Raw genomic sequence first — 26,491 nt, 5'->3', positions numbered from 1 at the left:
CATCTTTCATAGGTTTTTGGCCAGGAACCAGGCTGAAGAGGCTTCTGTATTCTTGAGAGGGCTTTCTCCTAGATGAGTAACGTTTCATCCCCCAAGTTTCATAAGTTTATATTTCATGGGGATCTTGTGGTTCTCTTTTCAGCGAGATAGTATAGGTACTTGCCTTAAAAATGAGGCCTGGAATATAAGAAGCACCTATCATAGGTTGCGTATTACTCTTATGCTTATCATCGCTATTGTTTTTATTATATAATTGTTCAAATTATAACTCTAATATGACGCTTTACTTTATTCTCTACAGGTTTAGGTAATAGTGTCATCCCTCATATTGAGGCTTTGAAAACAATTCCTTGATCTTTGTTATGCAGAGCTCATCCTCCCTGCACCCAGGAAGAACGACAGTTCCAAATCCACATTTCAAATTATAAAAAAAAAAAAAGCTCAGCTATTAGGTGGCAGCACAGTCTCTTAGCTATATGTTGAGATCCTCAATTAAGGCATCATTTAAGAAAGTCAACAATCTCTGCAAGATATATTAAGCCTCTTGTTTAAAATTCACCTAAATTTTTTGGGTATTCAATAAAAAGTTGAAGCCCCACTTTGTGCCAGGAATTAGGTCTTTAATAAGGTGGGAAGAACAAAATGGCAATTTTTTTCCTGATCCCATGGAAACTTATAGATAACTGGGGCAATAAATGTTAATCATGTAACACACAGATTAAGGAATTTAACTGTGATATTACCATAAAAGAGAGGACATGATGCTGTATTGGAGTGACATGAGCTCACCTGGGGGTGGAGACAAGTGGTTAGGGAAGGGTTACCCTAAGCTATCACTGTATTGAGATCTAAAGAATGAGTAAGAGTGAATTCAGCAACTCATTGATTAATGTCAGGCGTCTAAGATCCTTCCAATCAAAGAAAACTGTGTGTTCAAAACCATTGGTTCTCAAATTTGGCAATACTTTGGAATCACCTTGGAAACTTTTAAAAAAAATATTGATGTCTGGATCTTGTGTCCAGAAATTCTAATTTAATTGGCATGGAGTATAGCTTTGGTACTGAGGTTATTTTTAAGCTTTCCACGTGGTTCTGATACACTTCAATGCTTGGTAAACAATGTTTAGATCCTTAAGCAGGAGGATTGTCTTACTCAAACTGAAGGAAGACTTGTGTGCTTGGAGTTCAAAGAATCAAAGAGAATGTGATATGACATAAGACCGTGATGTAAATAGTGACAAATCATACAAGTCCTGGTCAGCCACATTAGAAGTTTGATCTTTATCTTGAGAACAGTGGAAAACTATGGAAATATTTTAAGCAGAGGACATCATATCTAAGTTTATGTTTATGTTTGCAGTGTAAAGATTGTAAAAGAGAAGCTATAAAATTAGCTTGGACTAGGATGGTGGCAAGGAGATGGAATTAAACGGATTCAAGAGATTATTTTTAAGGAGGTGAAACTGGTATACTGTCAATGGATTGGCTATAAAGGTGGTAAAACTGACATGTTGGTTTCTGTCTAGTGGGACTGGATTGGATGGTAGGGGTATATTATGAGCTTAATCTTATAGATATTTCAGGTGTCCTTGAGATATCTAAGCAGATACATTGAAGGGATAGTAGATGGTATATAGGGATAGTATATAGCTTTGAGACATCTTTGAGATATCTAAGCAGAGATATTGAAGGGATAGTAGGACTTAAATGTCTGGGCTTGAGATGTTAGATTTTCTGGGGACAAAGTTCTAAAGAGCAATAGGAATGCTTTACATTAAACCCTGTAAGTTACATAAAAAATAATTATTTTACTTGTACAAAACATTGTAATAGGCACTGGGCACACAAAGATGATTAAGATGGTGCCTCTGACCTTAATTGGTTGATTAATAGAGGAGATATAAAAGACCGAAAATTCTAATGTGATTTTAAAATGAAGGTCCCCTTCAAAACATCTCAAGGTAAGACAGGACAAAAGAGAAAAAAATCCAGCGACTTTTATCTGGTTGTAATCATTAAATGCTAAAATATTCTTAGAAAAAAATAATATTCTGGTTGGAAAGAAAAGGAAAGCTAACAGAATTTGAGAGAGGGGAATCACCCTGAAGAATCACGAAAATTGTCAGCGGAACAATAAGATAGTAGAACATAATCTCAGATTGGGGATATTTTGTTTTTTCATTCAACTTGAACTGGAGAGACAACAAGCTAGAAGAATAAAGAGGACACCAGGAGTTTTAATTCGTGTATTCATTTTTCAGATATCTATAGGAGCTACCATGTACCAATACATCAATACTGTGATAAGGGCTAGGGGTACAACAGTAGCACAGTAGACATCATTCAGCTTCACAGAGTTTATAGCTTCCTATCCTATTTAAAACAAGAAAAATAAAATAGCTCGTTGATTTGAGAAAGTGTCCCTAGTTAGCTCTTGCAGAGGAAGTCAGTAAAAAAGGATGTCTTGAGTCAATAAGGTTAAGTAGCCATTCTATGAGATTACATTCCCTGGATGTTAGGGCAAGTTTTAGAGCAGTGTTTCTCAGCCTTGGCTACAGATTGAAATCACCTGGAAAGCCTTAGGAACTACTGGCACCTGGGTCCCATCCCAGGAGCTTCTAATTTAATTGATCTTGGCTTAGGCTGGGGCATCAGAATTTTTTAAAGCTTTCTGGTGATTCTAATATTTAGCCAAAGTTGAGAACCACAGCTTTAGAAGGACGCTCCGTCACTGAAACCAGTAGGGGACTCCAGCTCACGAGGCTAAGCAAGGAACAAAAAAATGCTGATTATATACGAATAACGATAATGAAGACTTCTTAGTTTTTAAGTGCCAAGAACACTTCTAAACACTTGACATATATTAAGTTAGTTAATAATCTCACAAGGCCTGTGAGGAGGTTATTTTTACTCTTTCCATTTTACTCTTCAGAGGTGAGAAAACTGAGGCCCAATGGCACACACCTAGCAAGTGTCAGAGCAGGTGCTTCAACCCAAGCAGCTTGGATCTAGAGTTTCTGATCTTAACCACTACGATATATCGCCTCTAAGTATAGCGTGATAGTAGTTTTACACCAAGAAGAATTGTAGAAAGACGGGAAACATAATAATAGTAGAATATCATTATATAAGTTAAATGCCACTTGATAACCGAGAGTGGTTATTATGGCCGCATGAAACACCTTTGAGCTATTTTGTTATATATATACTGCTTCTCATGCTTGTATTCCTCACTTGTGGAAATCAGTTAAGTTCATCTTGTTGTGTATGTACGCTGTTACATAGTACAGAAGTTTTCGTTTTCAGCAGCAATGCAGGGAGATATAGGCACTCAAATCAGGTGATTTTTCTTTTTCTGACTTTTCAAAGATGTTTCCTCCTGAAGGAAACTCAAGTGCTAAGGGTGTTCTCCTTAATCTAAAGAACCACTACTACTTCATGGTCATGACCAGGCTGTAGGAATAGAATCTTCGGAGGAAATAATCATCCCCTAGGGAGTAAGTCTTACGAATGGAACCTATTTTACCGGTGGAAATACCATAAAGAAAATTGTTATTGGAGGGATTGCTGGCATACTGCATTCCTATACATGTCCAAGAGGAAAATATTCCAATTTAACGATATAAGACATGTATCTGAGTCGACATTATATGTGTATTTTTTTACACTTTCTATCCCATTACAGAAGTGATATCTACCAAATAAATGCATTTCTAAATGATTAGGTTTCAGCTACTCCGCCTATGCCTTTGTTGTTCCCTCTTTGTCTTTGAAGTCTGAGGAGACAAATAAAGGAACTGTAGTGGCCAGAAGCACACAACCCCCAGTGCAGTGGATATTCTGTGTCCTGCAGCTGGAGCTTGGGAACCATAGCCAGGCTTCATTTGTTCCATATGAGTACAAGCTAATAAATGTAGGAAATTCCATTTGGTATTCAATTAAGAGCTCTCCTGACTCCTGTTATTAAAGCCTACAAACTATTGAGCGTAAAATTAAAGTTGAACAATTCAGCTCTTTTTGACATTGTAACACTGCCTGAAAAATAGTGATGTAAAACCCAAGTCAAATGTCATCCTTTAAAGCCCATGGACAAATGGAAAGTGAGAACATTGAGGTAAATAGAGTAAATGCCTAAAACGTGGTCATTTACTAATGACATACACATCCTGTTAGGAGCCTGCTACTGCTCTCGCACAAATACGTCAACCAGTTTGTTGAACACAAGATATTACATTGATTTTGACAGAAAGCTACAAGATTATTATTGCTAAAGCTCCAATGAAGGATATAATTAAAGCATTAAGCATTTTTAAGGTTTTAAAATGACCTAAGGCAATAACCAGAAAATACTATAGGAAATCGATATACTGTACTTGAAAGGAAATTAAATTGGTCTTTAAATTTTTTATCTCTTCTAAATTTTCTCTCGACTGCCAGACCATGGAAGACAGTGACTCTTGCCTTGCCATCAGGGAGTATGACTTTCTGTAAATCTCATGTACTGCAGGGGCCACTTTTATTATTTTTGACTTAGAAAGTGCTCAGCTGAAGATAGTATTATGAGATTTTGTGTGCATTATCTTTATTAGTCTCTGGTCTCATTATTTAAAAAACAAAAAACAGAAACAAAAACTCAACCAGACAAAAATAACCTTCTGCACATAGCCAGAGAAGTCAAGTTAATGAAATTTCAAACAATGAAACCAGAGAAGTTGATAAGTCTCACACTTGAACTAAGTGAAATTCTTTCAGTTTTTATCAAACACTATGCCTGTCGATCTTGCTATGCTGCAGGGAATATGACCCACTGTAGATACAAATTCAATTTGGATCTATGTGAACCAAACTCATTTTTATTGTTTATTATTGGAAGGAGTTATTACAATCAAACAGAGTAGCTTGAAGTGAACCTCAGGGAGATGAATGGATATGAACAAATTAAGGAATCTTAAAACTTGAGAAATCTTTCTAAAAATGTGGATAATCAACATTTCCTCTGTGTGTTGCTGTTGTTTATTTCCTCATTCATCTTTGGTATACACTTTGAGGAGCATAATCAGGCCTTAGGATAAAGGTTTTATCTTTAGTAAGTTGGTCACACAAAGTAGAGACTTCCAGAAATATTTTTGAGAGTCTCTTGTCCACTTCATTTTTCTGCTCCTTTCCTTATTTTACTCAATGCCTCTTGATTGTTTGAGTGGGTAAAAGATAACACGGTAGAAGGAGCAGAACCTCTCAATCCTCAGTTTCCCCTTCTACAAAATGGGAGTAGTAATGATACCTTCCTCATGGCATGGTTTTGATAAGTAAATTAATTGATATAAGTAAAGCTGTCAGATGATTAGCACATGCTGTGCATTATGTACATGTTATAACAACTTTTATAAAAAGTATGATGATGATGATTTTGCCTTTTAAATTGTATTGCCAAAATGTGAATTCACTATTATATTGAGCCAGCCATTTAACAATTCTGAGCCTCAATTTCCTTGACTGTAAAATAGGAATAATATTTTCTCCACCTACCTTAAATAGATTATGTTTATGAAAAGAATTTATAAGCTATAAAGCAACCCTGCAATTAAAAACACTGAATCTGGACTTTAAAAAGCACTAGTTTAAATCCTAGTTTCTTCTCTTAATAGTTATGTGACCTTAGTTGAGCCCTTAGTTTCTATGTTTGTAAGATAATAAGGGAATGGCACCATCCCATAAAGTTATTTTTAGGTTTAAATGAGATCATGTATGAAGAGCTCAGTACCATGGCTGATACATAGAAAGTATTCCAAAGATGTAAAAGAAATAATTCTATTTGATGCAGGAAATAAGTATTATTTTAACTTCTTAATAATTTCTTTGTTATGGCCCATGTTAATATGTGGTGAGTGGATTTATTTTATTTCTAGTTTTTCAGAAACTCTGTATCCTAACTTTTCTCTACCTCGAAATTCAGTGTCTGAACATCCTGGCTCTTGGTGTCCTTGGTGACATTCAGTAACGTTAAGCATTGGCATTTGTGCATATGAAGGAAGAGCTTGGTTAAGTTAAAGGAGCTTCCAATCCTGAAATCTAGACTGTTGTTATTAAGAACAGGAACAACTTTACAAGTTCTATGATCAAAAGACGTGTGACTCAGATAGAAAAAAGAAAGAAAGAAAGAAAGAAAAGAAACAGAGTTTTCACCTTTCAGACAAGTGGAAAACCTTCATCAAGCAGAGAAGAAAATTATGTCTCGTAATATATATGAGAGAATCTGGCCAAACATTAAAAAAAATGAGAAGAAACATCATGTATGGCACAAATAATGTTTAAAGTCACTGCCTAGGTCTGAAGACAAGATACAGCCACCTACTCTCCCTACTCCAAATACTTTTATATTACTGTTATTTCAAACTCTCAAACACAGGAGTGCTTTAGAATTTTTAAACCATTGACTACAGTTTTGTTTAAAGGAAGATATAATTAAGAAGATGTTGAAAGTTAAACATTTTGAAATGTTTGTTCAGAGCATTGTTGAAATGAACTGCTCAGCGAGTTTTCTTGTTATTCCAGGAGTAAATATTCCGACTAGTCAATACACCAAAATGCTATGGGCAAGTTGGCACTATTAGATGTCATTTATTTAGGCAAACTGACAGTAGGTTCACCAAGCTTAAAAAATAACCCCAAGGGAGAAAAAAAGAAATCCCTGTGTTTACTTTGGTAGCTTAGACATATTTTCATGAACAAGATGATGTCCTAAAATCTGTTCATTAAGCTTAGAATTAAGTAATAGAATTGGAAAATGTGGATAGCACATTGGAAATTTAGCTCTTCACTTAATATCATAGATCACTTTTTCCACTGATATTATTTGGTCTAGGAAAGTAAAATCTTCTTGAAGAAGTAATTAGAAAAAGTGCACATCAAGGAATGTAATTGAGGATAGACTTTGGTTGACCTCAGAAGAGAACAAAAGCTCAAAAGAAATTTCATAAGGTTTGAAATTTGGCAAGAGGACCACACTATCTCTGATAATTAGACTTTCAACACATTTGGAATTGCTAATTGGATCTAAGTTCTAATTAGACTTTTTATGTAACTAAGAATGACATATTATTGTATGAATTTAATGTGCTTCTACAGTCAAAACCAACAATTAGCAGCCCTTTCCAAATTATCGTAATAAGGAAAAAGCTGGATTTTTGCTTATATTGTGACATCCTCTTCTCTTAAGATATATTATGTACATTTTAGTTTTCTTAATTAAACACCTTGTGGGGAGCTCAAAGAGAAACTTGACTTTTAATAGGAAGCAGCTAAATCGTTTGTTTGTGAGGGAGTTTTCCAGTATGTTGATGAATTTGGAAGCAACAAACAAAATGCAATACAAGGAAATAAATCACAGTCTTCAGGAGGAAGCAGCACAAATAAGCAGGTGCTCCTATAAACCATTCAGTTAATCAAAACAGTCTCCAAATATGACTAAAGTTCTGTTACATTTTTAAAACACGCAAATGTGGGCCAGGTTCCCAAATGTGAAGCTCATGGATCTGGTTGAGGGATTAATAGCGTGACATTTCTTCCCAAGACATGCATTACAACATTCTCTTTGCAGCTTTGCTCCTTGCACAGTTATCTGCTAATTCAAGTCACAGCATCGCTTTCTTTTCTCTTTATTTCTGAATTGAGAGTCATCAATTTTTATCCTGTTGAGATTTATAGGCAGTAATTTTTAAACTGGTAGCCCTCAGATTTCGATATTACAGGAGATGAGAACTACATGTGGATGTAAAGTTAAACCAGTATTTTGGAGAGTAAAGAGCAGTGAATCATTGTAAAACTTTAAGGGAAAGGTTGCTGCCAAAATATTCCAAAGAAATTGATAGCACTGACAACAAAGGCAAATTATATTGTTTTATGTCCTGTGAATACTTGAAAACAACAAAGCCATATACATGATTTTTTCCTCAAATAAAAGCAGTAACCCTTCTAACCACATTAAAAGTCTTGCAGTTTTTTTTCCCAATAAAAGCAGTATAAGACCTAATTAAAACCATTGAAACAATAAGAAAATCTAACTTGTGCAGTAATTGACATATTAGAACAGACATTATGCTAGAATTATATGTGCTATTATTTTTCCAATTAGGGCATTACTGGGACTGAGTTATTGGTGTATTTATAACTCCTCGATAAGTTAGAAGTCCTCAGTGAGTCTCCTAAAGCATGTTGGGTACTGACATATGCCATATGATGATATTTAAGAGTAGGAAATGGCATTTCTGTTTGCTTTATTTGCTATTAAAAAAGCAAACCTGCACAGGACCCTTCCTATACCAGTTACTCCAGGAGATACCACACAGTTCTCTGAAAGACCTACACATGGTGATTGGACCGTGCATCAGGCAGAAAAGTGACCAAGCTATTTTATCTTTCAGCTTGGATGCTGGAATCCTGTCACAGGGCTGAATGGGTCACTGACTGACAAGAAACTGGAGAATAACATGCGTGGAGTGGTTCTACGTGTGGTGACTGTCCTGGTGAGTCTGATCAGAGCCTTGTGGTCTTGGCTTAAAGAGGTTACTTTATCTCTCAGTTCTTTATGTTTTATTCACTGACGCCACAGTCTTAAAAGAGCTTTGAATAAATCCTGACTATGCTTTCTGAGATATTTTTAATGGTCATAATTTTAGCCTTCAATTTATGTGGATCAGAATCAGATTTTTGCAGGCTTTTCCTTTAATTACAGTGATTTGTCAACAACTTTTTAGACATTTTAGGCCAAATTTCCATCCTTCTCCAGATTCCTACATATGATAAAGTAAAGGTATCCCTCAGACGTTTTCTCACTGAAACTGCATAGTGTAGGGGTCGGCCCGGTGGCATGGTGGTTAAGTTTGCATTCTGTGCTTCGGCGGCCAGGGGTTCGCAGATTCGGATCCCTGGCACTGACCTAGCAGTGCTGATCAGGCCACACTATGGCAGCGTCCCACCTAAAATAGAGCAAGATTGGCACAGATGTTAGCTCAGCGCCACTCTTCCTGACCTCCCCCCCCCACACACACACACACAAAACTGTATAGTATGCATAAATGGAGATAACCATGCCAAAGGAAGTAGATTTGATAAAATGTGCCACGTTCAGTGATACTGAAACATTAGCAGACTAAGACAATAATTTCTAGTAAGGACCTACTTCAAAGGAAAGATCATCAGATTGTTTAATAAATATTTATTGAGTATCCACTGTATTCAAGCTCAGTGCTGATTACTGGGGACACTGATGAATAAAACAGACAGATATGATTCTATCTTTATGGAGCTTATAATCTAGTGATTCTTGAAATATTAACTGGATTATACATGTGAAACATTTATTGCAGTTCCATTTAGTTATTAGGAAATCAAAATGGTAACTATTGTCATTATTCCATATATTATTGTTTTTCTCTCCTAATAAATATATAAAATAATACATCAAGAGAAATATTCTTAAATAGTAAAATACTCAAATGGGTATTGTCTAAATCGCCATAAAGCATGAAGACATGCATTCTCCCTGACTATTTCAATGTGTTTAGCCTTGTGCTACCTCATAATACACATCAAAACCTAATAGTCCATAGTTATTAACTTTATTTTTTTTCAGAAAAGCCTACTTGTTTTTAAATTTGAAAAAGTCTTTCCTATAGGCTAAAAAAATTGTAGAATTAGTAAACAGGAGAAGCAGTTTTTGTGATATATTGATGCTAATTGGATGTTTATCAAAGTTTATAACAGCAATGACTGCCCTTTGTCCATTGTTTAGTACAAATTAAATAGAGTCAACATAATTTCATTGTCTAAAAAAAGGATATCTGATATTTCTGTAAAAGGAAATTCAAATGAATAGTCTGTCCCCCCCTTTTTGGTGCCTGTAATTTATTCCTAGTTATTATTTTAATAAGATTTTCACTTTTTTGGCAGATGATTATAACACGAATACTTCACAACTTAAATGTAAAGGTGTTCTGTATGTACTCAAGGATGTGGCTATGTGCTAATATTAAAAAAAAGACAGCCATTTAAACTACAGTAAACTATTAATAGCCTCTTCTGTAGTGATTAATATGCAAACTCAGGTGACAACTGCGATGAAAGATAATGTATGTGCTTTGTTTTGGTCTTTGAGATTCATATTTTAAGGCAAGCTAACCTCATTTAGTTATTAAGCAAATATTTATTTAGTACTTACTGTAGACTTGTTAATAGATATAAGATGAATAATACATAGAAATGAGTGTTATTCTTCTTATAGGTATATTCATACCTCAAAGTAGTCATAGAATCTTGTTGGAGTGATGCACATACAACAAAACAGATATGATTTATTAAGTCTTCGTATGTGCCAGATATTCTACTAAGTTGTTTACTTGTATTGTCTTATTCAGTCCTCACAGTGTTTCTAAGAAATGGACACTATTCTGATCCCAAGAATGTGGTAGATGAAACTAAGAAATCCAGAGGTTGGAAAAACAGTGGAAGATTATACAGATAGTAAGTTGAGTTGGGATTCAAACCCAGGAAGTCTGACTCCAGGCCTTTTAACCTCTTCCCCCTTGATGTTATATTATACTCCTTCTGCCCCTACTGTGATAAGCATGAGAATAAAAGTATCTGTAGGATTTTACTTGACTTGAGAGTTGGAAATGCTTAACTCTGAATAAGGTCAAAGTGAGTTTGATTGGGAAAGTTTCATAGGACCAGTTGTTTTACATTCATTTCCCGGCTGAACAAAATGATTGCTATTTTGTGCGTGAAATTGCATTGCTTCACACAGTGTTAATGCCTGCATGCCCCAGTCTCACCTTCGTGACTCACAATGGTCTCTGTTTCCTGCCAGCTTGCCTGCACAGATCTTGACATGGTTAGTGAATGGAGATATGGAAACAGTGTGTTTCCCCAGGTCTTCTGTGATGCAGTGTGGATTTATCAGTTGCGTGCCCAGTTGAGTAAAATGTTGTTCCACTTATTACACTCCCACAATATACAAACGTGGTACTTAATATCTTGTAGGCTTCTTGATTCTTCATGTACTTCTTACTGAATGGAAACCTGCCACAACCTTCTTATTTATTTCCTACAAACATCTTTCCAGGTCTAGCTGTTACTTATATGGCATTACGAGCTTCTTCCACCCAACACAAAGAATCACTCTCCCCTCAACCCACCTAGCAACTCCAAAATATTGATGCCCGCTAAACCCTGAAACTCAGATTTGGTTTATACTAGACTTTATTTGGCCACCTAAACACCCCCCTGAGAAGGGAGAAAGAGGAGGGAGGGACCACGTGTAAGGCCCCTGAAGAAGGATTTCTCAGCCTTTACTTCATTCGAACTGCAACCTAGTCCCACTTCCACACATCCCTTACTTTGCTTTTTAGGCAAATTATGATATTAATGACACACAGGTTAATAAAATTGATCTTCCTTACCTACGTTTGAAACCCCCATTCATATTACTATTAAGGATACTTCATTGACTTGAAAGAAATAATCTAATGTTTATCTTAAACTAAATAATTCAGTGCTATATTGTTTATGATCCCAAGGGCAAATAAATGATACAGTCAAATGGTTAATTGAAGAGAATTAAATACAGGGATTATTAACAAAGATGTAAATGGGTTAAAGGAATCAACAATGGGTGTTGAAGAGCCAGGGCCTGGATGCACAGCAAGCCTTGACTACCTTGAAGACTGATGGGGCATGAAGCAGGAGCAGTATTGACAGACCTGGCAATGGCTGGAGCGGTGGGAGAGAGACCACTCAAGAGTAGCTGTGATCTTTGGTATAGGAAGAGGGTGGAGAAAAAGAGTCATTGCCAAAACCACAGTCAGACAGTGATGAAATGAAGTGAGAGGTTACCTCAGTGTCATTCCTCCTCTCCATTTCGTTTCATTGTCTCCAATTGCAAATCCAACCAGAAGTCAGAGGGCAAGGGAGCACAAGTAACGCAGACCATGAAGGTCAGCCTCCTCGAACACAGAGCAGGGCAGTGAAGGGCACGGTGGATCCGGAAACCAACACCAGTGTCTACTATTTGGTAACACCTTTTAAGAACTTCACATGTGTTAACTTATTTAATCCTTATTAAAACCCTACAAGAGATGTATCAATTACATTAAAAGGATGAAAATAGGATACAAAAGAGTTAACTAAATTTCCGTGTCCGTATAGCTCACAAAAGTCAGAGATCCTAGTTCCAGAGGCCAAGTCCTTAGCCACTCTGATATTCTGCCTTTGGAATCAGAATGAATTCACATTAGTTTTAAATTAAATATGATATAACTACTGAGATTGCAAATATTATTGGATTGGTAACTTAGGAACATTTTTCTAAATAGCATCACATGTTCAACCATCACCGAAGACACAGACAAATGTTGTAGAAATTGAGGAAAAGAAAGAATGAGAATAAAATTCAGACCCTGCAAGCTTGGTCCTTCTATTAACCTCTTTGTTTCCATATTTGGCCCACTTATCTTAATTTCTTACCAAGTGGACCAAGTGTATTACTATAAGGCACTTATTAAGATTATTTTTTTTCCTTTTAACTTACTAAGTTGTATAAGTATGGATAGCCATAAATGACTAATTATGTCATTCAATTTTTTTTTCCTGAGGAAGATTGACCATGAGCTAACATCTATTGTCAATCTTCCTCTTTTTCATTTTTTTGTATCTGAGCCACTGCCACAGCATGGCTGCTGAAAGATGAGTGGTATAGGTCTGCACCCAGGAACCGAACCCAGTCCACTGAAGCAGGGCATGCTGAACTTAACCACTAGGCCACCGAGGCTGGCCCAGTCATTCAGTTTTTTTCACGGTAATTCACAAAAAGTTATTAGAAACATCACTGAGTAGTAAATATCATCATAATACTTATGAAAATAAAATGGAAAGAAATTAGCACCAATGAAAAGAAGGTCTTGAGAAGCTGTGCTGCAAGAAGAAATAGAAGATATCTCAAAAACATAGCAGGAGCTCACTGATTAATAATTCCTATTTGCTTGATTTGGTTTTGCTTAAAATGGGCACATGGCACCTCTAATGAAACATGAATTCACTCATCAATTCATTTGAGAAATGTTTATTGAGTGCCTTCTTCTAGATGCTTGGGGCTCACACAAAACAGACAAACATACTGACTTTTGGGAGTTTCATTCCAGCAGGATATCTTCTAAAGCTCTCAGGATATTTTTTGAAAAGGTACAGTGCCATCATCTTATATTAAATATACAACATAGTACTCCTTGCCTAAAACTACTATAAAAATAATTAAATAACTTTGCATAAATATATGAAATTATATTTATATAAAATTATATTTAATTATATTATATTGGAAGTTTATAGTCAAGCTGTGGTGGTGATTTTTCTGTATTTTATAAATTCAAAAACATAAAATTTTTCACAGTTTACTATCTCTGAAATCAGGATGTGTCTTTTAACTGATGTCTCCTTGTAATTATAACTGGAAGTATTTTTTGTCTTTATTAATGGTAGGTAAAACAATTGTGGATCTTACAATTGAAACATTTTAGATTAAATAATATGTGGATGGTATTTTTACAAAATTAATTGTTAATAAATATTCCTGGAAAGACAAATTCAATAGGATTGGGCAAGAAGCCATCATAAGAGAGAGACTATTTTAAAGAATACCTGTAATAGAAAAGAAATAACAGTAAGAAATGAAGTCAATTGAAAAAATAGGACAGTAATAACAATGAAAATAATTACACTCTAAACTAAAACTGTCACTATAGGCAGAGAAAGATAAAAGTAGAAAATACACAAAGGCAGCTTATCTCAAAACAATACCACATAAAGCAAGGTCCCAACTACGTGTTGAGAGAAAGGGAAGTTTCCCCAAGCAACTCACTATTGGAAGGGCATAGCAGGCAGCTGCCTACTGAGTTATCATTTTAAGAGAAATTTCCTTTTCCTAAAATATTTCCCTATTATTAGTCTCTCTTGGAATTTTTTCAGCAGGCCCTATTTCCCTGTGAAAATTTACATGTTATCTGAGATCAGAGAAAGGTAAAACATCACTATATAGTTATACAGTGTACCCTAAACTGTTAGCCTTCACTCAACAACTATTTATTGAACGTATATTGTAAGCCAAGCATTGAGCTGCATTCCAAAGAGGGAAAGATAAACACAACATAGTTCCTGCTTTCAAGGAGCTCCATATAAACCACTGTAGCAAAATTACTGAGTCCTCTATCAGAAAATAGAACCTGTGTGTGAGTGTGAGGGACTCAGAATTAAACACATTTTGGGGAGGCTGAGAAAGAATGGTAAAGTTGAGAGAACAAAACAGACAGACAGATACAAAAATCACAGTCTTTTCGTGATCTAATCTCAGCAGTGACATCTAGGCCCAGATTCATGGGCTTACAGGACAATTTAATTCCTCATTTCACTGTGTTCTTTCATTTAGAATTCTTTGTAACTCCATATTAATTTTTTGTCATTTGTCATTTTTTTATCATTCATTAGCATTAGCGCCTCCCCTCCCCCCCTTAATTGTAAGTACCAGTAAGACACAAAGTTGGTTTTCACTTACAAAGCCTGGTATATAGAAGCAGGTCAGTAAATATTTGCTGAATGGACAAATTAAAATACTTTGATAGACTGAAGGGGTGTGTGTGTTTGTGTGTGTGAGAGAGACACAGAGACAGAGATAGAGACAGAAAGAAAGAGAGAGAGAAGCAAAGAAATAAAGAACTCTATATGTGATTAAAAAAATAAGAATGGGGAAAGACACAAGGCTATGCCTGAATAGGTGGTCTTAGGATTCCTCATTCTTTGACTTTTATCCACTAAGTCCAAATTTACAGGAGAGATAGCAAAGGATATCCTAAACTGATAAGTATTATTGATTTCAGCATACGATTTCATCCCTGAATCGGCTTCCCTTTATTTCACCTTGGTGAACTGTCCAGACACCTCGGTGGAATGCTGGGGACCTCTTTTATCTGTTTCATTTACATCTTGAACAAGTCATTAAGCCTCATGCTTCTCACTGTTCTCTCCTGGAGAACACCTGGTTTCTCAGACTTTCCAAAGCTCCAAAAATACCATAACTAGGTCCATCTCTCCTCACAAATCAAACCCTAAATGGCTGAAAAAGCCCAGCCTCCTTTAGGTTTTGTAGACTCTAAGCTATTTACTTCTCCAAGAATTCCCTCCCTCCATCCACTCTTGTGAGGGAGGTAGGAGTGGATACCTTCCACCTCTCTACCTCCTCAGGTAACTAGTTTTACTATATTCCTACTCAAACTGCCTGCCCCATTCAGAGTTGCTGTAGTGGGTCCTTAGCCTTCCCATCACCCGGCATTTATTCAGCATCCTCTCTATGTTAAGCATTATGCTAAGTACTAGAGATGCAGAGGTAAACAAAATAGACATAGTCGTTGCTGTAATAGAACATGACTTCTACTAAGGAATATTGACAACATCCAAAGAAAGGCACTAACGAAGAGCTAGACTGGGGAGATCTAGAAACACGTCCCTGAAGGAGAACTGCCTGAGTCATGGTTCTCAAAATGTGAAAGATCTTTATCTATGTCCTAGATGCCTCACAGAAAAAACTTGGAGGATGGAAGATGGAGACAGGATATGGGCAACAAGATGGTTACACATAAGTAAAACCCAAGTTGTATCTTTAGGTAATTAAAGTTCAAAATGAACAGTAACATAATCATATAAAATCTATATGCTTTCTGATCAATGTTGTCCTATAAGCTCTATAATTGTGATCTACTGCCTAAAATTCTACATTTAGACTCAGTATTAAATATAAAGAGCATAAAGAATTATTTTCAGAAACCAAACGAATCAAGACCCTTAGATCTTTTGACGCAGTTGACACTAGGAAATGACTTAAACCATTTACGGTGTGTTCAAATAGCTTCATGCTTTTAAGGTAAAGAAGTACAAAGTTTTAATTCAAAATATCAAGAATCATTCATATTATGAAATAGCAAGTCCACATTTGACGACAAGTTACAAATGATATAGAATCATTTAATATCCTCTTGGTCTTAGCGGAAGTCGTTGTTTGGCTTTTGTTCTACAAGGTTTTCCTTTCCACGCGGACTAATATTTCATAATTCATTTTCCCACCGTCTGTGGGAAGCACAGAATTAGACAAAATCAGTATAATGGATAAAGGGAGAAAAGAGTAAAATAGGGTGCAAATGTGTAGTTCACGATCCTCTAAAGAAACAGCCATCCAAATAGAAGGAAAAAACTACCTCTTGTCTTCGCTTGGATTGTGACTCTTTAGAAATTTAAAAAGTTTAAACTGTTTATATTAAATACAAGTACAAAGTACCTTTGTTTTTTTTCTTCACGTTAAGGGATGTTGTGACTGATATCTAGGCAACAAATTCTCAATTTGTATAAAGACAAGAAAGTATGAATGTTAGATACAGTAATTTATATATATATATCAGTGAAAGATCAAGCAATGTACTTGGCTTCCTCTAGATATAGTTTTTAACCAAATAGTAAGTAATATGTGATTAGTTTTCTTTTTTTCTCATTAATTTTTTTATTGTGGTCATAATAGCTTATAGCATAGTGAGATTTCAGTTGTACATTATTGTTTGTCATACACCTTATAAGTATACCCCTTCACCCCTTGTGCCCACTGTCCACCCCCCTTCCCCAGTATTCACTAGTTTATTCTCTTTATCTGTAAGTTTATTTATTTGCCACATATAAGTGAAATCATATGGTGTTTGTCTTTCTCTGTCTGGCTTATTTCACTTAACATGATTCCCTCAAGGTTCATCCATGTGATTGTGAATGGGACGGTTTTGTCTTTTTTTTATGGCTGAGTAGTATTCCATTGTACATATATACAACATCTTCTTTATCCAATAATCCATCAGTGGGCACTTGGGTTGCTTCCACATCTTGGCTATTGTAAACAATGCTGCAATGAACATAGGGGTGCATAAGACTCTTTGAATTGTTGATTTTCAGTTCTTTGGGTAAATACCCAGTAGTTAGATAGCTGGGTCATGTGGTATTTCTATTTTTAATTTTTTGAGAAATCTCCATACTGTTTTCCACAGTGGCTGCACCAGTTTGCATTCCCACCAGCAGTGTATGAGAGTTCTCTTTTCTCTACAATCTCTCCAACATTTGTTGTTTTTTTGTCTTGGTGATTATAGCCATTCTAATGGGTATAAGATGTTATGTGATTAGTTTTCTTATTGAAAGTACTTCATCCCATTTCATTGCCTTTTCTCCTCAACATACTCAAATAAGAAGCATTGGCATATACTGCAAAGAGTAACAGACTTAGAGTCAAAAGATTTCAGGTTCCAGCTTTTCCACTTAATATATCATTGAATTTAAGGAATCAAGGAGCTATTCTGAACCTCAATTTTTCTGTCTGTAAAAGAGGAATAATAAAACTTGCCATACAGGGTTATTATGAGATTAAATAGGTTAAATTATGTGAAAGCAGTTAGCAACGTGCATAGTGTTTCTAGACATACTATGTACTTATCTCTGCAGTGGAACAATGATTTGTAAATTAACTAAAGAAAAGAAAAAATGAGCATGAGTGATCATGAAAGCATAATTAATCATTGTCGTCAATCTTTAGATTGTATGGGAAATTATTTAAAGGATGCTAAGGAAGACAAGCATAAACTGTAGAATCATGACTTGTAGGCCTAGTCACTGTTACGTTAATTTGAAAACCTGCTGAGGAGAACCACAGCAACTCTCACTGCTAGTGAAGCTGGTGCTTTCTAGAGAAAAAATAAAAAAGCAAAAAACCCAGTACAAAAAAAAAGCCCCAAATTATAAACTAAAAACTTTTAAAAGCCTGTATGTTAATTATATTGTCTCATAGGAATTGTGTTTTTTTCCAGGCTAGCTTTAAATAGACTCTACATGTTAATATATGACTAAGAAAATACTTGTAGCAATGCTCTGACATATCATTGTCCTTATATTTTGCTAAGAACATTGTCCAAGTTTTTGCAACTTAGGCTTTCAGCATTGTGAACCTTCTCAGAGGTTTAAGCTTTCCCAAGGTCTCAGCCTTTGAGCCTCCTGAACCTAGAGGCAAAGTTGGGGGCTGGGAGAGTAAGCATGATGAGAGGGTCCACTGGGCAGACCCTCACAGCAGGGAGATGGGAATGGAGTTGATGGCGTGCTCTGGTAGCTCCCATAGCCACGTCTGAAGAGAGCTCCTTTGGGAGAGTTAATAAATGATAAAATGTGGTTCAGGGCTTCAGGCAAAAATGACACCTCTGGCTGAGGAAATTTCCGGTAGATGCTAAATAAAATAAACTGAAAGTTTCAATAAAATATGGTAAATGCTATGTAATAAATGCTACATTGAAAGTACACAGTAGAGCATTGTGGTGAAGAACACTGTCCCTAGAGGAGTTTCACTTCTAAGGTGGCAGGGTGAGGAGTTCCACGGACCCACTCCACAGTAAAACAAACAAAGATGCGAGAACAAACAAATAAATCCATTTAAAGTCTCTGGAAATTTTCCTTAGAGCATTCAGAAAATGAAATAACACTTTCAAGAAAATCTACTAAAACTCAGTAAGTACAACAAGAGTCTGTGGCATCTGAGCCTCATCCTGCTCCTTCCCTTCCACCTCACCCCTCGCCCTGCTTAACTTGATGGAGGCTTCACTCCAAGCAGGTTTGGCCAAGAAGATGGGGTTCCCTCTTCCCTAAGTTCCCAATCAAGTGCTATCTCAACTGGAAGGACAGGCTGCTTGCATTTCTTATACCCTCCAACTCCAATTTGGAGAGGCTAAATTCCTGATAAATGTGGCCAAGAGTTTGGGAGCTCCCTCTCTCCACTCATTTCCCATCCATAGGATGCAGTCTCTATCCAAGATGTGGCCTGGAATACTGGGGCCTTGATCACCATCACTCCAGCGTGCTCCAAGGGCAGAGGTTCCAAGACAACAGATGTAAGTGGAGAACACCAGAAGCTGCCGCTCAACTCAGTATCTAGAGTAGTGGCAAAGAAATTATGCCCGGGGGGAGGGAGTCTACAAGAAAAGAGAGTGCTTAAACATTCTCCAGTTATTCGAAACAGAATATGGGGAAGTTCAAGTCTAAGGCTCCTCTTGATTAAGATCAACAAGCTAATCATAAACCAGCTAGTACACCAGAAAGAACTAGGCAAAGAAATGGCTAAGAATATCCCTCCTCATATCAGAATAAGTTTTAAAGACTGACTTCAAAAATGGCCGCTCCCAAAATTTATTTTCTTTAAACTATGAGCAAACCCAGGCATTATTGAAAACAATAAAGCCTCGGCCAGTGATTAGTGGAGCTTAATGACGTAATGACCACAATGACTATGACACAATATGAATATAGACACAAACGTCCTCACCAGAATGCTAGCAAACTGAATCCAGCAGGATATAAAAAGGATTATTCACCATGACCAAGTGGAATTTATTCCAGGAATATAAGGTTGGTTCAACTTATGAAAATAATTCAATGTCATATTCCATATTAATAAACACAGGAATAAACCCACATGATCATCTCAATAGATACAGAAAAAGCATTTAATAAAATATAACACTGTTTCATGGTAAAAAACACTCAACAATCTAGTAACAGAAAGGAATTTCCTCAACTTGTTAAAGAGTGTCTATAAAAAACCCACAGTTAACATTATATCAATGGTGAAAGACTAAAAGCCCCCTCCAATCCCCTAAGATCAGTAACAAGACAAGGACGTCAGTTTTTACTATTTCTATTCAATATTGTGCTGGAGGTTCTAGCCAGCACAGTTAGACAAGGAAATAAAAGGAATGAGATAAAGGAAGAAGTAAAACTATCTCTATTTGCAGATGACATGATCTCACATACAGAAAACACTAAAGAGTACACACACAAACACTCGCACACACGCTAATAGAGTTAATAAATGAGTTTAGCAAGTTTGCAGGGTACAAAATCAATTTCATTTCTGTACATGAGCAATGAAAAGTCCAAACAGGAAATTAGCAAATCATTTCTATTTAAATATATCAAAAAGAATAAAATAATTAAGAATAAACAACAAAAGAGTTGTGGTATTTGCACACTGAATACTCTGAAATATTGTTGAAAGAAATTAAAAAGTCCTGAATAAACGGAGAGAGAGATCCTGTAGTCATGGATTCAAAGACTCAATACTGTTAAGATGGCAATATTCTTCGAACAGATCTACAGATTCAGAGAAATCTCTATCAAAATACTAGCTGTCTATTTTTTTTTTTTGCCGTAATTGACCAACTCATCCTAAAATTCACATGGAAATTCAGGAAAACCAGAATAAGCAACAAAAAAATTGACAACAACAGAAAATCTTGAAAAAGAAGAACAAATTGGAAAATTCACACTTATCAATTTCAAAACTTACCAGAAAGCTACAGTAATCAAGACTGCATCACACTGGTTTAAGGACAGACATTTAGATCAGTGGAATAGAATTGAGAGTCCAGAATTAACTCATGTATCTATGGTTTATTGATTTTCAACAAGAGTGTCAAGGTCATTCAATGGGCAAGAGAATCGTCTTCAAAAATCATGTAAAGATGACTGGATATCCACATGCAAAAGAATGAATTTACATCCCTACCTCAAACCATATACAAAAATTAACTCAAAATAGATGATAGACTTAAATATAAGAGCTAAAACTTTAAAACTCTTAGAAAGAAAGATAGGTGTAAATCTTTGTGAATTTATTTTGGCAATAGATTCTTAGATATGACTCTCAAAGCACAAACAACCAGAAAAAAATAGATATATTGGATTTCATTAAAACTAAAAATGTTTATGCCTCAAAGAACAGAATCTAGAAAGACAACTCACAGTATGGTAGAAAATATTTGCAAATCATATATCTGATAAGGAACTTGATTTAGTATATATAAAGAATAATATTATAATAACTCAATATGAAGAAGAAAAATAAACCAATTAAAAATAGGTAGATGATCGTTTTTCGAAATACATATATAAATGGTCAGTAAGCACATGAAATGATTCTTAACACCATTTGCCATCATGGAAATGCAAATCAAAACCACAATGAGCTACCACCTTGCACCCACTAAAATGGCTGTATATCGAAAGGACAGATAATATGTGTTGAGAAGGTTGTGGAGAAATTGTAATCCTCACATGTTGCTGGTGGGAATGTACAATTGGGCAGCTGCTTTAGAAAATAGTCTGGCAGTTCCTCAAATGGTTAAACACAGAGTTACTATATGACTCAGAAATTCTACTCTAGATATATTCCTAGGAGAAGTGAAAACATATGACCACATAAAAGCTTGTACACAAAAGTTCCTAGCAGCTTTATTGATAATGGCAAAAAATGGAAACAACCCAAAAATCTATCAACTGATGAATGGATGAATAAAATTAGTATATCCATAAAATGGAACATTGTTTGTCAATAAAACAAAATGAAGCACTGATAACATGGTACATGGATGAACCTCGAAAACGTCATGCTAAGTGAAAGAAGCCTGTCAAATAGACCACATAGTATATGATTCCATTTATATGAAATGTCAAGAATAGGCAAATGAATAGGGACAGAAAGTAGATTAGTGATTGTCTAAGGCTGGGGAGATTAGGGGACTGGAAGATGATGGCTAACGGGACCTGGATTTCTTTTAGGGGTAATAATATTCTAAAACTGATTGCAATGATGTAGCATGTGTCTGTGAATATACTAAAGCTGCTGATTGTATACTTTGAATGGGTGAATTATATGAGATGTGAGTTATACCTCAATGAAGCTATTTTTTAAAAAAGCATCTGGAACTGGATTACACTTAAATCCCCAGGTCTTCTACCTGAGAATTTAGGCCAAGTATTGAAAATCTCTCATTCAGTTTCTTCATCTGAAAAACGGAGATAATAATATTATCTACATCATAGAGCTGTACTGAAAATTAAAGGGACTAATACATGCAAAGAACAAAGGACTTAGAGCCTGGCTCATAGGAAGTGCTATATGTACGTGTTAGTTCTTATTATGCACAGTGTTAAGGGAGATAGTAAAGGGAGCATCTAACTCATGGGTAGGGCAGTGGGACAGGTTTAAGGATGATACAAATTAGTTCTGAAAGATGAGCAGGGATTATCAAGGCATAGATAAAAGGGAAGGAATATCCAACAATGTAAAGAGCATAGGCAAAAGTATGCAGGTATCAAGAATTTAAACTATCCTAAAAGTAAGTTGGAATATCACTGAAGTGATGGCACTGAAATTCAGGAAATTCCAGCAGCCTGTGTGAAGGTATTCTTTTTTAAGAGCTCCTTTAGAGACAATTCAAGTAGAATTTTGTTTGTGAAATTAGGTTAGCATTATATAATTTAGATAATATGCACCAAGTTAAAAGTACCATTGTTATAATCCTGATCTAGCCTAAAGTTTGGATAAAATGGTTCTCATTTTTGTCATTGAAACAGTGAAATCAGTAGACATAGCTCTGCGTGGAACACATATTCTGTTGCCTATTCTGCTGATTGTACCCATCTTATGTGAGAGAAAAAGGAAAACTGTGATTTTTATAAACAGACACTTGAGGAAAATTGGCCTATGCGAACGATGTAATTTATAGCAACACTAGAATATGTGTTCACTTCAATGCTGACTGAATAAAATCATCATGAGAATTGGTGCATGACAAAGGCTTGACAATTTCTTCTTTCTCGTCACACCAATTCTTAAGATGATAGCTGTCATGCAGACATGTGTGAGTATCGCTATTGCACTGAGGTAACTGTGCATGACCCAACTCTTTTCCCTTTGGAACCTGAAAGCTGAATTCTTACACTAAACAACAAATAAATATTTCAGAGATGTGTTATGTAATTTACTTCTGATAACTAGATATCCTACTTGTCTCTAGAAGTTCAGAAAGATATTGACAGAGCCATTTGCAAATTCAAAGATGTAGAAACAGTAGGTCTACGTTGGCTTCCATAATTTCTACAATAGTCTAACCAAAGTTATATGAACTATATTATACTTTACTTTCAGAATTGCTTTATACCACTGCATCTGAAAGAAATCCAAATGTTAAAGTGACCTTGAAGTTTTGTTATCTTTTGCCAATGCAGTAGTTTTAGCATAGTTACAACAACACAAAACCAGTTCTATATACGATTCCTCAGAAATAAACATGAGTATAAACATAGAAACTAGAGAGATGCGTCTCCTACTGATTTTACGTTTTAGTGTTACAAAAGAATATATTAATGAATTAATAACTATCAAAGCTTACAGATAATGTTACCAGCCCACATTTAGGGCACACTTGCTAATAAAACTTATTCTTGGTATTTTAATATCTCCAATCTTCATGGAGCCCTTGAGATTATTATTTGCATTTTATGCATATGGCTGAAAGTCAGAGCTAATTAAATAACTGCTTCAAGTTACATTTGTGATAAAAATAAGCATTGACTTCTTGTTTTTCTGACTCCCTCCCAGCCTTGATGGAGTAACGAAGACTGGGCTAAATTCCTGCTATAAACAACTAGAAAACTGGGCGAAGTATAGAAAAAAACAGACATTGGTCAAAAAGTCAAAAAGGGCTTTGGTTCCTGAGAGACTGGAAACAACAAAACGATCTTAACAATTGCCCCAAATTTCTGGCTGGTGGCAATTTCCATACCGGAGGCACGGGAATATAGATCCAAAACAGAGAGATCAACCTCACTAAGTTGAGAAATTAGAGACCAAAGTTTTGGAAAGCTGAGGTGGTTGGTGTTTTTTGGAACATGTTAAAGAAAGAGGGAGCTGTCTAGCAGAGTACTTGCAGAACTTTGCATAGGGGTTCTTTGAGTCTTGACTGACTGCTTGGTTATACGTGCGTGAAGAAAAACTCTACAGAGCTGGGCAAAGAATGACAGGAAGCAGATCACTTCCAAGAGCTTGCATGTGATGTAGAGACATTTGAAAGTAGTTTCATTTTAGGGGGATCTTATTGTACCAAAACTTAAAAGGATATGTGAAAAGCATATATTTATGTTTGAATTATGTAGTAATTAATAATATGTAGGTGAACAAACTTATATAAACTTAAAGTTGGATACTCCCACACATCTTGCCATTCAGTGTTTTAAATGTTGCCCTGACCTCTCAAAAGGTGCAGCTTTTCATTCGGACAATGTATCTTCGTCCGCTACTTCGGAACTGCAATTGCATGTTGATATTGTTGCCGTTTTACAGCTGATGTAAAGTAGCATTGGGTAGACAGATGCAAAAGAAAAAAAAAATGTCACGGGAAATTGTCCTTGTTTTAATCTTAGAAATCTTCCCGATCAGTAGGGAATAACAATGTTTTGAATTAAAATGTAATAATTAGATTTCAGTTTACAAAGAAAATAGATTTTTAGAAAACCTCGTATGCTTTCTCAGTCCCTCTCAAAGAGCCGCGGGGGTCAGCCAGCCTCACCAGTGAGGACACTAGGCCTCAAGTAGGGTTTGAATTCTTTCAAAGGAACATGAGCAGGTTTCGACCATTGGGGGACCATTTATCAAATCACTATCCATTGCACTAAATGAGACTCTAGGGCAGTCTGAAATGAGAAGAGATACTTCCAGAAAAGCACCCAACATGAGAATAGCTTGCTCATCTGTCAGCTTCTAGAACACGAACATTCAGCTCCCTCTAGGGAGGTAGGAGGCAGCCAAGGAGAGAACCACCATACTGCATGGAGGTCCCAGAAATGGAAAAGTTGGTCAAGGAAAGGAAGGCAAATGCATGCTCTTTCAGAATACACCCCTTGGGTTTTTTTAATGATCAGTTGAAATACCAAGAGGTTTAGGTTCCAAGGTGTCATTTCACAGCATCTCCATGTAAACTGTGTGCTGATTATTTTAACCTGGAAACAAAAAGGCCATGGTGCTGGAAACTGAATTTGTGATTCTGGTGTGTTTAAAATCACTCAGGAAGGAATTTCAGCTTCTCCAGTTGGTGGAAGTTAGGGTGAGGAAATGAACTTTACATTTTTTAGGGTTTTTTTTCTTTTGGTAGGTTTGAAGGTGTTATGCGGGGTTTTTTTTTCTTCTCTCTTTTTTATTTTTTACCATTGTTAGTGGCATGATTTTTGAGATGGGAAAATGAAATGTCCAGACTAATTTTTTCCATTGATTCTTATGTAGAGTAATGTACTCTGCAGTTCAATTAAAAATAACAAGCTGCTGTGTTGTTCTGAGCCAAATGTAATCTCCAAGACCATGGTCAATAAAGCACTCAAGAAAATGAAGTATTGAGGCTGAATGGTCTGAAGTCTGTTGGGTAATAAAGAAGCAACCAATTAGCATTTGAAAGCAAGGTTTTTTACTTTTTCAAAAGTCAAGGAGAATAAAAAAGTGATCACTCTCAAGGACAAAGGTTTTGAAAAATATCTCACCTCTGTTTTATGGAAGCTTTCAAAATTTTAAGAATGACCTTTGGTCATCAGCCCCAAGAACTAAGATGCATTTCAATACATGCAGTGTTACATTTGGGAACACTTCTGGAGTATCTGCTGAGGAAGGCAAGAACAAATAGAACGAATGCTCATTTTTTTGTCACTCCTAAGACATTTGCTCTATCTAGTGAAGGATTTTATAGGCGTAAGTGTTAGCGCTGGTTTTAGGCTAATCATTCCAATTTATTATGCTATAAAATATAGTTTTTATTTTTGGAAATAAAATTTTTTATACAATTAAAAAAAGTTTCATACAGCTTTCTGTTTTCCAGCAAATTATGGGAACTTCCCTGTAATTCCTTAATATGTGTGCCCATAATTAACTCAGTACTGTAATCCATGTCTACCGCCCTGGTAAGAGCTGGCACAGAAGTCATTTTTATGTGCTTTATTATTAGTTTTAATAACACTTCTAGTAATCTTTTATCCACTTATTAATTTTGGAAACACAGAGTATTGTCTTCGTAGCTGTAAGTTCAGACTTCTCCACATTCTGTAAATCCCCAAAGATTCGTCCCTTGCTGTTAAATATCAGCACCTTTCTGCTTCTCCTCTGATGTTTCTGCCCTCTATGCAGGAGATCTTTTCAAGTTTCCCACTGCGCTTCATAATAAAATCAAGAGAAAAAGGTATATCCTTCAGAAATCATTCAGCTCACTAGAAATAGAAAACCTATCACCTTATTCTTAAAACCTTAGATCAAGCAGGCCAGTGGCAGAAATAGTGAGTGCAGTTTCTACAAAGGGTATAGAGTGGGGTTAGGGAAATTACTGTGTACCTTATTCTCTCCGGATCTCCTTTTAAGGATCAGACTGTCTTTGTTCAGGTAAAAGGCTTGATACTGTTGGGAGGAAAAATTTTCTTCTACCCTCTTAAGTTTGTGAGTGGGGGCCTGTGAATTAATTGACAATAGACAGAATAACAGGAGAAAAGTCAAAGTTTATTTACATGTGCA

At 35.9% G+C, this 26,491-nt stretch overlaps 1 protein-coding gene across 1 annotated transcript in view; it reads left to right on the top strand.

Moving 5' to 3' along the window:
• The window catches only part of GRID2 (glutamate ionotropic receptor delta type subunit 2), a 1,366,457-nt gene that overhangs the window by 1,008,147 nt on the left and 331,819 nt on the right, over positions 1–26,491 (top strand). Inside the window, exon 9 of the mRNA XM_046657173.1 lies at positions 8,421–8,522. Within this exon, the coding sequence (XP_046513129.1) occupies positions 8,421–8,522 (102 nt within the window). The remainder of the gene's footprint in view (positions 1–8,420; positions 8,523–26,491) is intronic.

The sequence above is a fragment of the Equus quagga genome, chromosome 3, assembly GCF_021613505.1.
Source record: "Equus quagga isolate Etosha38 chromosome 3, UCLA_HA_Equagga_1.0, whole genome shotgun sequence".
Taxonomy (NCBI): domain Eukaryota; kingdom Metazoa; phylum Chordata; class Mammalia; order Perissodactyla; family Equidae; genus Equus; species Equus quagga.
The sequence above is the reverse complement of the archived record's forward strand: the minus strand, read 5'-3'. Positions and strand labels throughout refer to the sequence as shown.